The sequence below is a fragment of the Pezoporus occidentalis genome, unplaced genomic scaffold, assembly GCF_034315485.1.
Source record: "Pezoporus occidentalis ecotype Australia unplaced genomic scaffold, CSIRO_AGI_Poc_V1 ctg340, whole genome shotgun sequence".
NCBI lineage: Eukaryota > Metazoa > Chordata > Aves > Psittaciformes > Psittacidae > Pezoporus > Pezoporus occidentalis.
In genome coordinates this window covers 254,176-268,915 of record NW_026915377.1, presented here as the reverse complement: position 1 = coordinate 268,915, position 14,740 = coordinate 254,176, and the positions used below count along the sequence as shown (strand labels likewise).

The window sequence follows — 14,740 nt, the reverse complement described above, 5'->3', positions numbered from 1 at the left end:
CAGACCATGTCCTGTGGGACCCCTGACACAGCCCAGCTCCTCTCCAGGGAGATGCCACACCACAGCAGAGCCATCAACAGCTCTGCACCGGGAGGACGGTGCCTCTTGTTGAGACCACCAATGCAGAGGTGACCACAGGTACCAGACAGGGACTGAGGAGTCCAAAACTGCAGGGAGGGACCTGGACAGAGTGACAGGGACTTTCTGAGCACTGAGAAACACTTCACTCTTTCACATACACATCTCCACACCTTCAACCCCCTGAATCTCCCCAAATTACACTCTCAGCTTCCTCTGAATTGCACATCTCCTGCTGTTCTGAGAGCTCTCCTCAGGAGCTGCACAGCACCTTCCTGCTTCTCCTTTCATTTCCAAAAGGAAATGAGTGTTGATTAAAGAATCCAGAGCTATTGCAAATTATTTGGAGAAACTGAGTAAGTCGCAGTGTAAATCCTCTTAGTAACACTCCCTCATTTCTCCTTAATTCCTTTCTATAAATGGAGAGCTGGGATGGAGCATACCTCTGGAAAACCACCCGCAACCAAGCCCTGCAGATGCAGGGGCTCCAGGGGAAGTGAGCAGCAGCGAGACCTGACTGCAACCAGCCTGGGAAAAAGATCCATGAGCTTAATTAAAATGCAAATCCCAGCACAGCGACGCTGTGCCCTGGCCCTGGAGGGGGGCATAAGCTTTGAACATCCCTCACCAACGGAGGCTAAAAGCAAATCACAGCCCCACCGCCAACACCCATGCGTGGCCTTCGACAGCAGCCACATGGGGCCAGGTCTCACATGGATGCGTTTCTGTATAGACTACACTCAGCATAAACCAACCCTCCTGCTCAGTCTTAAATGCTTCCTTTGAGCAGGGAGTGAGAGGAGATGTTAAAAATACCCTCCCATGATTTAATCTGGGTTATCCGGCTGCACCCACTGCTGGATTCGTGAGTTCAGAAGGAAAGCATTCCTCTCCTGCTGGCCACATGCTGGAACCGCTCCAGGGATGAAGTGCCTTGACCAGGGCTGTGTGAGCACCTTCAGGTGCTGCTGCTCTTCTTGCCTCCTGATCCCACCAGATGAGGAATATTCCACAAATGACATGTCTTGTATTTCCTTTCACTTGGGCCATTAGAACCACCATATTTCCCCAAAGTAATGCTGGTCTCCAGTGTTAGAGACCCCAAAACCTCGCTGCATCCATTGGGTCTGCTCCCAGTGGAGATGGCTTGGGATGTACCTGTCTACAAGGAGATGCTGCTGCCACCAGCTTGGATACCAGCAGGAGGAGGACCAAGGTGTACCAGAAACATCCCTGAATCCCAAGGGACACCAGCATGGGGGTTTTGGGGGCGTTTGGAGACACCTTGCCCTATGGCACATGTGACACCCCAAACCAGTCTCCGGGAAGATAGCCATGGGCTCCACAAGCCATGTTGGGAAAAGATGGCATTGCCATGAGGGTCTTCTGGTAGAGACCTGGCCTGGCGTCACTGACCCCAGTTCTAAGTTGGGAAGATGATGACTTCACATCCATGTCATGCTTGCTCTATCCACCATCAGCACTCTTGGGCACACGGCATAGCCCAGTGTTGGTGTTATGGAGGAGCTCTTCTAGCAGAGGAATTGCTTCCAATGGAGAAACCACTTGGGCCAGGCCAGGGTGGGGTGATGTGAGGTTCAGAGGTCTTCACACACACAAGACGATGACAGCCACTGTCTGGCTCCCACCAAGACTTTCACCTTGTGAGCTGTAGTAATGGTGGAAAGATGAAAATAAGCTGAAGGATACACATTTTGAATGTCTCTGAACAGACCACCCCACCAACTCCTCCTGAGGGCAGCAGGTGACATTAAAGCAGAGGCTGGGATCCAGAGGGTGATGCACCCATGAGCTGCACATGCGAGGGCTTACACCACTTCGCCTGGCCCTTCCAGAGCCTCCAGTGAAAATAAGGAGTGCAGAACATCCTGAAAGCTGGGGCAGGAGAGACAGCGGGATCTCATCGCTCCTCCACCTCTGAGGCCAGCAAAGAACAAAGACAACCACCCACACAACTTGTGGTGGGTCCCAAGGACTCAAGTGAGACATCTGATGCCAGGAGGGGAGAGCAGGATGGTCACCAGTAGCTGGAAGGGTTCCACCAACACCAGAGATGAGAACTTGCTACATTGAACACATCACTGCCCAGCATGGGGCACCAGCATCCAAAGAGTTGGTTGGGCCATTGGGTTTCTCCAGTGTCATAAACAATTTATGCAGATTAATTACTTGGCCATGTGTTTGGTCAATCCAGTTTAAGGAATATGCACTTTTCCAATACACCAATACCCTTTGGGAAAAAGAACGGACAGGGTGAAAAGTGATTTGGGGCAGAACAGCTGGGAAAAAGAGAGGCTGCAGAAGAAGCCAAACCTCAGCAGCGACCACTGGGGAAGCTGACACTGTAAAACCAGATCCCTCTGGAGTCTCCAGCTAAAATAACTGTCAAAAGAGAAGTCAATCAAGGCTGCAGAAGAGCTTGGGGATCACTTTGGTCGCTGCTACCGGCCACCTCCGACCCACCACAACCAGAGGTCCCACGGCACCACTGAACCCCAGCACGGTGGCTGGATCCGAGGAAAGGCAGAAAACCTTTCTGGAGGTGCCACAGGACCCTGCACTCCTCCATGGTTGCTCCACACAAAAAATACTTGTTCCTGGTTTTGATGATGATCCATGTGGGCACTCCATCACTCCTGCCTTGCACTGCTCAGCTGCTTGGCCATGGAGCAGAGCTGCCCCATGGGCAGACTTTCAATTGTAAGTAGGGATTTTAAATGAAATTGATCCCTTCTAGCACCAGTGATCTCCATCGGGGAAGGGAGGATGCTGTTTTCCAGAAAGGTTGTCCACCTTCAAATATTCCAGAAGCTTTCCCAAAGGTCCTGACTGAAATCTTCTGCTTCTCAGCAAATGCAAATATTTGGGTGTTTTTTTTGTTTGTTTTTTTTTTTTGAATGGGAGGAAATAAAGGAGTGAGGCTGGAGGATTCAGGGAGCAGATGCCACAACTCAGCTCCAAACATGCACATTGGTGTCCAGCTGCCACCCGAGGATTAACCTTCCTTGGGAAGCTTCACCCCCACAGAATACCCAGGCTGCCTAGGGTGCATTTGGCCCTGGCAGGATGCTCCTGAATGAAGCAAAGCCGGGATGCCCTGGGGATGCAGAGCCCAGCGGTGCCATGGCAGCCATGGTGGAAATCCTTCTCTGCAACAGCTCCTGCTGAGCCACTGCTCCCACCTCACCCGATATCCCACCAGGATGTCTGGATCCTGCAATGGAGCCATGAACAGCTGGTACCACGTGGGCTCCATGCTGCACACAAGGGACCTTCTGTCGCCCTCACCGGGACAAGGAGCACTGGGAAGAGCCAAATCCCCAGGTGAGCAGTGCAGATGATGACCGTGCCTCTCTGCGGGAATGGACCCTCAAACCCCACTTCTCACCCCAAACTTGAGTCCATCCCGCATGCCCGGGCGAGGGGCGGGCGTGGGGATGAGGGTGTGCGGGAGTACGCGGGTTTGCAGGGGGACACGCGCGTGCTCGTGCCACTGCCCGGACCCGCGGACCGCGGCTTGGAGCAAACCCGGGCTTGGGTGCATCAGCGCGGGACTGGCGGGGCAGGCTCAGCTCTACCGGTCACCGTGCGGCTCCCGCTGGCCCCCGAGCCCCTCCTCCCGGATCCGGGCGCTTCCCAACCTCCCCGGGAGGGAGCTCCGCGGGATGCAAACCCTCATCCCTGGCGGGACGCGGATGCCACGCCCGGGCGGGGGTAGGGCTCCGCCGTGGGGGTCCCGGGGCCGCGCACTTACCACCTTGCCCAGCTCCATGGCGCTGCCGGCCGGGGCTGGGGCTCAGCGCGGCTCGGCGGTGCCCATGGCGGCGGTGCCCGCGGCGGCAGCGCTGGAAGGTTCTGCCGGTTGGCGGAGCCGAGCGGGGGAGGGGGGGGGGGGAGGCGCGCTCCCGCGAGGGGCGGCACAACCCGAGCGGGGGGGGGAGGTGGGGGATAACAAAGGAGCCCCGCGGGGGGCGCGGGGCTGAACCGCGGCTCCGGGAGCGGCTCCGGGCAGCGGCGGGGCGGAAGCGGGCGCCTGAAGCGCGGGGCTGGCGGTGGGCTGCGGACAGAACAGTGCCCCATGCCCTGCCCCATCCCCTGCGCATCCCCTGCCCCATGCCCTGCGCATCCCCTGCGCATCCCCTGCACATCCCCTGCCCCATCCCCTGCCCCATCCCCTGCGCATCCCCTGCCCCATCCCCTGCGCATCCCCTGCCCCATCCCCTGCCCCATCCCCTGCGCATCCCCTGCCCCATCCCCTGCGCATCCCCTGCCCCATCCCCTGCCCCATCCCCTGCTCCATCCCCTGCCCCATCCCCTGCCCTGCCCCATCCCCTGCGCATCCCCTGCCCCATCCCCTGCCCCATGCCCTGCCCCATCCCCTGCGCATCCCCTGCCCCATCCCCTGCCCCATCCCCTGCGCATCCCCTGCCCCATCCCCTGCCCCATCCCCTGCGCATCCCCTGCCCCATCCCCTGCGCATCCCCTGCCCCATCCCCTGCCCCATCCCCTGCCCCATCCCCTGCGCATCCCCTGCGCATCCCCTGCCCCATCCGCTGCCCCATCCCTTGTCCATCCCCTGCCCCATCCCCTGCCCATCCCCTGCCCTGCTGCCCGAGCCCCTGCCCAACTCCTTGCCAGACTCCTGACCCCACTGCCAGGCTCCCTGCCCCATTAACAGACTCCCTGCCCCATCCCCTGCCGCATCCTCAAGCCCCACCTGCGCCATCTCTGTCCCTGGGCAGGGGGAAGCTGCACCTGAGGAAGGTCTGGCAGTGACCCGCCTTGCACAGGAGGCCACACAGCCGTCTTGGCTCTAGCAACAAAAGCAATTAAACTGGTGCAGTATCAAGACCCCTCGTCTCAGTCTGTGGTTCCCAGGCCAGCATGGCTGCTCCAATGCCTTCTGTGGGACAGGCCAGCTCCCAGGCAGGAGCAGTTTGGGTTTTTCCCCAGTTTCTACCCGCGCTCAAGAAGCACTTTCTGCATCTTCTGATGGGAGGCACAAAAACACAAACGATTCTCCTGCTATTCTGCACACCCCTAAAAGCAATCCCACAGCAGGCAGAAGTATCACGGCTGCCCTGTGGCTGAAGGTGAAGAAGCTTCCCAGCCCCAAGGAAGAAATGCTCCTGTGGTGCTGGCCCTGGCCGGGTGTGCTAATCCTCTGGGATTAGCACAGTCTAGTGACAGCTCAGCCACTTACTTCAGGATTGAGACTTGGCCACTCTTAGTAAGATAACGGGATCCCATATTCTGTGGGGACGGAGCATGGCCAGCACCCGACACCCCTCCATTCATCCCAGCCTGGGGGGGATGGAGCAGCTTTTAGGGCCAAAACCCAGGTTGTGTTTTCCTCATGTGGCTGTTAAAGCCTGTGCTGTGGTTCCTGGGGCGGATGGCAGGATGTGGTGCTCAGCAGCACTGTGGGGACGCAGCTCTTTGGGGTTTTGCTGGACCAGATGGTTTTAAGCAGCGGCATGATCATAAAATCAGATACGTGTAGACTGGTTTGGGTTGAAGGGATGTTAAAGCTCCTCCAGCCCCAACCCCTGCCACAGGCAGGGACACCTTCCACTGGAGCACCTTGCTCCAAGCCCCTGTGTCCAACCTGGCCTTGAACACTGCCAGGGATGGGGCAGCCACAGCTTCTCTGGGCACCCTGTGCCAGCGCCTCAGCACCCTCACAGGGAAGAGCTTCTGCCTAAGAGCTCATCTCAGTCTCCCCTCTGGCAGTTGATGCCTGCCCCATCATCATGCCAGGCATAAGGGGGCTTGACAGCCCCTATCCCAACAGGTCTGACAGCTCATGTGCACAGCAGGCACTGTCTCTGCTGTACTGGCCACAGGAATCACCAACCCCAGTGTCCCCAGGACAGCCCCCAGAAGTGGACGGGTCAGACCTCCGAATTATCTACAACCAACGCAACTTGTACCCAGCCTTCTTTCTATGATTCTAGGAAACCCAGAGCCCAGCACCACAGCTGTGGGGGGCAGCAGGGCTTGTGCCCTCTGCATGGCAAAGCCCCTTAGTAAATGAGTTCCAGCCGTGCTCTTGGCATGGCAACTGGGAGTTTGGGTCCTCGCTAGGCAGCCCAGCCCCCACCTGGTTCCCCCTAACTTAACGGGATCCTGGAATTCATTAATTCACTGTTATCTGGGTTTAACATTGCCCTGAACCCATCTCACAATCACTGCTGCCTTGCTGCCCCAGATGTCCTGTCCTGCCTGGCCAGGCTGCAGCCCTGCAAATAGCACTTGGTCATCAGGTTTTAATGCTTCATTCACATGAAGAGACTTTCAGGCAGGTATGCAGACAGCACACCCCCTGCAAGGCACAGCCAGAACCAAGGAATATCCTCAGGAGAAAAACCCAGCCCCAGGGCAGGATGTGACTTTCTCTACAGTGCCATCTGCATGGGAGTTGGATGACTTGTGAGATGAGATGCAGGACCCATCCGACACTGTAACACCATCGAATAGCCATGCCAAGCTGCTCACCTGCCACATACAGGCTTTTTGTTCCCAACATCCCTCCTTAATCCCACAGATTAAGTCATCATTAACTTACGTTTCAAAATCAAACTTTCACACCAGCTCACCCCTGAACTAAGCACCTCAGCTGATGCTAAAGCCAGTTCAGAGAGATGACAGTTATTGACATTACTGATTGTCTCCTATGGATGCTGCAGAGCTGGGACATGCAAGTATGCCGCTGCTGTGTATGTCCCAAAGGCTGAGCTGCTCCAGCTGGCAAAGCCTGGACTTTGGAGGCCGCCAGGAAGCACCTGGGGAAAAGGCAGAAAGCTCCAAGTCCACCGGTGTCAAGGTGAAGGGGGTCTTCAGCTAAAGGGCAAAACCAAGAGCCACGGCAGCTCTGGAATAAAACTTGAAAATTAATTTGCAGGCAATTTAGAGAGGGCCCCTGGAGCAAAGGGAGCCCCACATTTCCTCGGTGGCAGTGAAAGCTGCGCTCTCTGAGCTGAAAGCCCTGAGGGGGCCAGTGGTGCACAGGACCCTGGCAGTGCAGAGGACCATGCCAGGGCTCTGGAGGGGCCACTGTGACCCACAGGACAAATCCCACCTCTACAGGCATGCACTGGAGTGAAGGGAATTCCCTTCTTGCTTTACAGGTGAGTTCTGTGCTGCAGTTCAGGGCATCGCTCTGGAGAAATGGTTGTGTGGGCACAGAGATGCTCCTGCCCTTCATGGTGCTCCCAGGTTATTCCCAGGGGCTCCTGTAAAGACGCCAAGGTGCTGACCTGCTTCTCTGTGCAGCTACAGGAGCATAGGCTCCACTTCCAGTTCTCTTCATCTACTACAGGTACAATATACATCTATCACACTTCACTCACGTACCCAAATGCCCCATGGTTGTGCAATAAGTGGACTTGCTCCATGCTGCTCCAGCAGGAGCAGGGGTATGTATCGAGCATCCCAGGTGGGTGTGCGAACCCACACGCCCCAATCCAGGCTCCAGCAACCTTCTCCAGGGCTGCATCCCAACCCAGCAATTCAGGATGAGCTTGTGAGGACCAGCTCCGGCAAGCCTCTTTGGAGAGGATGTGCTCCGGTTGGGATGGAGGGAATGACCTTGTGAATGAAGGCAATTGCAGAGGGAGAATGTGCTGATGGGGCTGCTGAAAAACAGCAGGGCACCAGCCCTGCTGGCTCAGGGGGATGAAAGGACCTTTTCCAGAAGGGAATAGAGAAGGCAAAGCGAGAGCTGTTTCCCAGGAGAAGCAGGGGGGAGGCAGCCCCTCACTTCACCTTGTCCCCTGAGTGCCTTCATCCTCCTCCTGGCTGATCTGTAGAGGTGGATCAGCCCCCTTCCCTCCCCCTGGCTCGATTTAACCTCCTCCAGTGCTTGCGCCTTGGAGTCTTCACACCACCCAGGAGCCCCTCTCTGCCCTCCTGCAGCCCCTGTGAGCTGCTGGGACACTACCTGTAGTCCAGACCACGATGGTCCCCTCACCTCTCTCCCTCCCCACAGTGTTCATTTTACCAGGTCTAAAAATACTCCAAAGCCTTTTAAACCTTCTTCCCCTGCAGCCGCCCCCCTCCTGGATGACTAATAATACCTGTGCTCCCTTTTGTCTTCTCTGTATTCCCCAAGTCTTCCCCAAGGGAAGGAACCAAACAGGAGCCCTGCTCTAAAACCATCCCTTGCATTCAATCTCTTCAATTCACTTTCCTTGGGGGATGGCATTTTTTTCCAGCTGCTGCAGTGTACGAGCAGTTTAAACCCACCTCCCAAGAGCAGCTCTCTTAGCTCATAATAAACTAGTCCTGCCCCATGCCTTAACTGTGCAGGATGCTGCTGGAGCATCCTTCTCATACGGGATCCCTAGGATCATGGGGTTTTCAGAGCTCTAGGTATAAAGAAGAATAGCAGGTTCATTGGGAAAACCAATGAGCACTTAGAAAACTATTTATTTTATATCCAATCATAGCATCACACAGTGGTTTGGGTTGGAAGGGACCTTAAAGCTCAGCCAGTTCCAACCCCTGCCACGGGCAGGGACACCTTCCACTAGAGCAGCTTGCTCCAAGCCCCTGTGTCCAACCTGGCCTTGAGCACTGCCAGGGATGGGGCAGCCACAGCTTCTCTGGGAAAATTTAGAGGACAAACCTACCTCACCATTGCTGTTTGTGGCAATGGCTTTTTCCTTCTGCTGCACTGGGATGTTGAATCATCCTTTCCTGACCGATCCTCTGCACTGCTCCATGTCCTTCCAAAACAGAGCCAAGACCTGCACAGCCCACATCATCCCACAGGTTACTGGAGATACAGGGATGGAACAGCTGCATCAGCAGAAGCTGAAGGTGTGATGAGTTTCTCCAGACTCAGTTGAAATTCAGCAAAACCCCTCTGGGCTAATCCCACACCACTGCGTTCTTCAGGAGGGATCCAGCATTGAACAACCTTCAGAAACCTCTTACACTAAAACTGGTGATGGAAGAAAATATCCCCAAAATCATCAGTCTTGGTGATTCAGCTACTTTTCAGCACCAAATCTGCACTCGCATGAGGCAGGTTTAATGGGTATTTGGGAGCTCTGATACTTCTAGAAATCCCCCTGGCTGACTAATGCCCAAATACCTTTGCAAATCTTGATTTAGGAAGAATATCGGCTCCGGAGCAGTGCTTAAAAAGCTCAAGGCCATGTTCAAATCCTTGTAATGCCAGAGTTTCCTGGGCATGTGAAAGAGAGAGGAAAAAGCAGATCAGAAAGTGGGCACGGGTCCAGGGCTGGCAGCCACACTTCAGGCCTGTGTCGGCACGGAGCTGGCAGCGCAGGCAGCAGTGGGCAGCACAGGGCTGGCAGCGAGGGGCTGTGACTTCCCCCGGCCCTCCACTGCAGGCTGGACCAGCATGGGGTGCTGGGAGGAGAGCAGCCCTTCCACATCACTGTGCTCCAGCAGAACATAAATGATGAGCTCCCGGGGCGCAGAACTGTGCTGTCCCTGCAGGAAGGAGGGACGTGGGTGAAGCTGGACAGACAGACACGGATGAAGCTGGCGCTACTGGCAGCCCGAGGCCAGAGCATGGGCAGGAGGCCTGGCTCCGTTCTCTCTCCTGTCTGTACAGGAAGCCGCTTTGTTGTGTTGTCAATATACAGATTTTCTTTCAGAACGCAACCAAGCTGGGTTCAAGCTGCCATGATCAATCATTTGTTATTTTTAGCTCTGTGTTCAATCTCTAGTGTTAGTGTTACAGCAGCTGCACAAGCCTTGTGTAATGTTGCTCAGACAGTGCCTGTGGATGGGGCTGGTCCGAGGTTGGCAGGAGCTCTGTGAGCAGCTCTGCAAAGCCGATGGGATTAAAAATGCAAGAGGGAAAGAGAGGCAGGGAGAGCAGCATCCGCCCTGCTCACTCCTGTTATGAGGAGCCAAGCAGATCCTCCCATCCAAACCTGGAGCACAAGAAACTCTTGTTCCCCACCAGGCATGGAGGGCAAGGAAGCCACAGAAAGGATGACACGGTGCAGTGGTGCAGTCGATGGGCTGGAGGGAAGGGTGGCATGAGAGGGACCTGGGCAGGCTGGTGGAGGAGTGGGTCTGCGTGACCCTCATGAAGTTCAACCAGGCCAAGGGCAAGGTCCAGTGCCTGGGTCAGGGCAATCCCCAGTACCAGCACAGACTGCAGGGAAGCATGGATGCATGGATGGATGGATGGATGGATGGATGGATGGAGAGCAGCCCTGTGAAGAAGGACTCAGAGATACTGTTGGGTGACAACCAGGACATGGCCCAGCAGTGTGCGCTTGCAGCCCAGAAAGCCAAGTGTCTCCTGGGCTCATCACCACCAGCGTGACCAGCAGGTCGAGGCAGGGGATGCTCCTCCTCTGCTTTGCTCTCCTGAGACCCCCTGGAGCTCTGCGTCCAGCTCAAGACATGCATGGACCTGGTGGGTCCAGAGGAGCCTCCAAAACGGCCCGAGGGCTGGGAGAGCTCTGCTGTGGAGAAAGGGGAGGGAGTTGGGGTTGTGCAGCCCAGAGAAGAGGCGGCTCCAGGGAGACCTTCCTGTGGCTGCTCAGGACTTCAAGGAGGCTTAGAGGAAAGATGGAGACTTTTGAGCAGGGCCTGCAGGGACAGGACAAGGGGCGATGGGTTTAAACTGGACAAGGGTGGGGTGAGGTTGGACATAGGGGAGAAATGTGGTACCATGAGGGTGCTGAGGCACTGGCACAGGGTGCCCAGAGAAGCTGTGGCTGCCCCAGCCCTGGCAGTGTTCAAGGCCAGGTTGGCTGGGGCTTGGAGCAAGCTGCTCTAGTGGAAAGTGTCCCTGAAAGGTACCTTCCAACCCAAACTGTCCTGTGAGCCCATGATCCTATGACAGATGGGAAAGGCACTATGTGCAGCCCTTGATGCAAAAGGACAGCCTTCAGTAGCCACATAAGTGAATCATAGCAGTGGGATGTAAACCTGCACACTTAACCTCCGCTAGTAAGTATATGACCACATGCTCATCACTTGCAGATCTCTTCTGTGTCCCCTGTGGCCCCATCTGTCTTCCTTTACACATGCACAATGCACTGCTGTAGATGGTCATTTCCTGTTTGTAAGCCTGATGCTGACACCATCAACATAAGCAAAACGCCCAGCAGAAGGACACAGGGTTAGCAAAGGTCACAACCATGCTACCCAACTGTCAGCACTGTGTTTGCCACTCCCATGTCTGCCACCTTGCGATCCCTGGGCTGCCAGAGCTCCTCCATCACCCACCTCCCTGTGAGCCCCAGAGGGCTATGGGCATAGATGCCCCCAGCATCCTCCTGCACCAATACGGACATTTGCCTCCATCAGCGGCCCCCAATTTTGTCTACACTTCTCCACTTTGTAGCCTCTATCTGGATCAGTGCCATCAACGATTCAGAGGATGGTCAATAAAACAAAGCTCCCACCTATTTCCTGTTCAAGCCCCTAAATTCTGCCCTGGAAGCTTCATGTGGAGCATGTCTGGTGCCCATGGGGCTGGAGGCAAAGGTTGCCAAAATACCTTCAGTATCTGCAACTCCTCCCTTCCCCAATGCACATGGAGCCCCCTCCCTTTGGTGGGGGGCTTGGTCCCCAAAACTCGGCCTTTGGTGATCTTCAAACTGCCCCATCAGAGGAGTAATTAATTATCTGCTTTTGTTTGCCACTTGAATTGAGACCCACAGACCTGGTGACAATGTCATGTGTGTGATACTTCAACTCGGTGCCCAACCAAACCTTGCACACCTACCTCCCAGGACCTTCTCATACCTTCTCTCGAGCTTTATTTCCACCCAAACCCAAAAGACAGAGAAGGGAGATGAGGGGATGCTCCTGGCAGACTTGCCATGCAGACACACACCTCAGCACCTACAGCAAGCCCAAATATTGATGGCTTTGGCGCATCTGCATAACAAATAGAGAACAAACTCAGCTGAAATGAAACCACCTGATGCAATAGGTTGGGAAATGCCACAGCAAACGTTGTCCCTGCGGCTGGAACCCACCCTGCAGGGCCAGGCGCTGCCCAAGCCCTGCCAGACCCTACCTGTAGCCTGCAGGGTGGTGCTGGAGGGACGCAGAGGGCTGCAGTCTCCCACTAATGGGCAGCAGCACAAGTATTTATAGGAATTAGGCAATGGATTTACAGCCCCGGGCACGTTTCCAGCTCGGGGCACGCTCATATTCAAGCACGGCGCAGTTGCAGGGAGCGGTCAGAGCACAGTGGGCGGCAGCAGATTGCAGCAGCGCTGCCTCGGAGGCTCCCCGAGGTTTTTCCGCTTTCTTTGGCATCCCAGGTCGCCTCCCCAGTCCAGCTGCTGAGACCTCTGCTCACCTCCCGCCTCCTGGAGAGCCTCTTCCCAGCAGCACTGGTGTGCTGCGGGCTACAGTTTGCAGCCCATGGTCTTGTGAAGGGCACCAGGCTCGTCCCCTCCCACCAGACCCAACAAAGTGCCCATTTCAGCCCAGGGGGAACTGGTGGAGGAAATGAGCTGATGTCCAAATGACAGATAAAATGACATTGTCCATTCACTGGTCAGCATCCCCTCACAGGTGAGCAGTGCCAGGATGATACCCCAGGGCTGAACCTGCTCCCCTCTGCCCCAGCAAGGAAACAGCTCACCCCCAGCATCCAAATCTCTGCTGCTGGGAATTATAACCTTTATAATTAATAAATACTGGCTTAACAAATACACAGGACCTAAGCTATGTATACTTAATACATAGGATCTAACCCTGTCGCAACAGAAGGCTGCCTGTGCTGGAGCAGAATGGAGCTCTACATCCATCCCCCGGGGATCTCTGGCTCAGGTGTCCATTCCTCATGCAGAGGAGCAGAATGGGGCAGAGGAGCAGAATGGGACAGAGGAGCAGAATGGGACAGAGGAGGAACAAGGGATGTTCCCTGATGGATCTATAACTGAAAAATCATAGAAACAGAATGTTGGGATGATTTGTACTGGAAAGGACCTTGAAAGCTCATCCAGTTCCAGCCTCCTGCCACAGGCAGGGACACCTTCCATGGTTCTATGACTGATAATTACCAGACTGACTGGTCTGATATTGACTGATATTACCAGAAACATGCCAGAGCCCTGAACACAGCTCAGCTGCCGTGACTGTTCCCATGCCATACCCACTGGTGAGACACTGAGAAAGAGAAATCCACACAGTGAGGACTAGTGAGAATTTGCACGACGCTGTGACCTGCAAGAAGAGCATATTGCAACTAAACACCAGGTCCAGGAAACACTGCAGGTGAAAAGCAGACAGCCACGTGCAGGAGCACCCAGGCTGCTGGGAGCACCCAGCCATCGCAGCCTCCAGTAGTGCAGTCATGACGTGGGGCAGTCATAAGGAGCTGAGCACAAGTCTTTCCTACCCTCCAGGCCTGGAAAAGATGGAAATAGCTAGGGCAAGAATAAGAAGCTCTCGCCATGGTTATGCACGGTGCTCACAGGTGTCCCTACCCTGGCTTTGTACCACAGCCAAAACCCCAGCTAATTTTAAGGGTCTGAAAGCCAAGGGCTTTGTCAAACAAATTGTCCTCTTCTTTTCTGCTCTCATTCATTCACGTCTGTGCAGCAGACAAAGCTTTGCTTCCCTCCCAGTGGGCAGAAATTGCTGAACATCTTGTGTGAGCTCTTTGCTCGCCACCCAGCAGCTTTAGCAAACACTAATCACTGCTCCACCTCCCAGACATGATTCATTTCTGCAGCTTCGGCCAGTGCCGCCAGCACTGCTGGCAAACCGGCTGTGCCGAGTTTTGATACCCGGGGGTTACAGAAACTACAGGCTGAGGTGCCAGACCTCATTCCTTGGGAAAGCCATCTTATGGAGGTACAACGGCTGGTGTGAGGGCACTGGGAATAAGGCAAAGGAGAAAGAAGACCCAAACTGAGTGGAAAAAATGCAGGACATGGTTCCCAGCTCATTGCTTGCAGCAACAGGACTCGTCAAACTTAGACATCCCAGATAAAAAAATAATAAAACTGGAATGCAGCAGCCCTATTTCTAGCTGTGACCCCTCCCTGTGTGCTTGGCCTCCCAGACGACTCAGAAACTCAAGGCACTTCTTTCCGACCTATAAAAAGAGCTGGAGTTGGACTGCAGTAGCCGGGAAGACAAACAAGAGAGGAGCGTGTCCTCCTCTTGAGGCCAAGAGCATCTCACCAGGAGATGAGAGAAGCCCGGAGATGGGTCTTGCTCAACCCAGTCCTCAGCTAACATCACCTTTTGAGGTGCCCACACATGGAGGGAGTGCTGTGGGGCATGACAGGAACTCCAGGCTGGATCCCACTCACTGCAATGTTGACTGTGCCACGTTCCAAGTCATCCCCCCGTCCTTCACCCCTCCTGCACAAGGAGGTGAAGGTCCAGCTTCATGCCATGCTCTGCGTGACCCTCCCTACTCCAACACGAGCCCAACATAAGCAACGATATGCTCTGTGCTTGGGAGAGGCACGGGTACATCTGTGGCAGGTACCAGAGTGAGCATGAAGTGAGCCCTGGGACCATGGGGAGGAACAAGCCACACCAACTTGCAGCTTCCTGCTGTTCAGGCTGGCTGCTGAAGGGGTTGCCTCACCCGATCCAACATCTTAGGAAGACAGCCTGGATCACGGAAGTTCCAGGCAACAGAATGAGACCATAAAACTCAGAA

General features: G+C 55.3%; 1 protein-coding gene across 4 annotated transcripts in view; it reads right to left on the bottom strand.

The window, feature by feature from the left end:
• HIP1 (huntingtin interacting protein 1) overlaps positions 1-14,740 on the bottom strand; it is a 41,112-nt gene that overhangs the window by 19,428 nt on the left and 6,944 nt on the right. Inside the window, exon 1 of one of the 4 annotated variants that reach the window (XM_062629727.1) lies at positions 3,854-4,007. The exons of 2 other annotated variants lie outside the window; for them this stretch is intronic. In XM_062629727.1, the coding sequence (XP_062485711.1) occupies positions 3,854-3,871 (18 nt within the window). In that variant the 5' untranslated portion in view covers positions 3,872-4,007. Of the gene's footprint in view, positions 1-3,853; positions 4,008-14,740 lie in introns of those variants that run through there. One more of the 4 variants, XM_062629728.1, reaches the window with a different exon arrangement.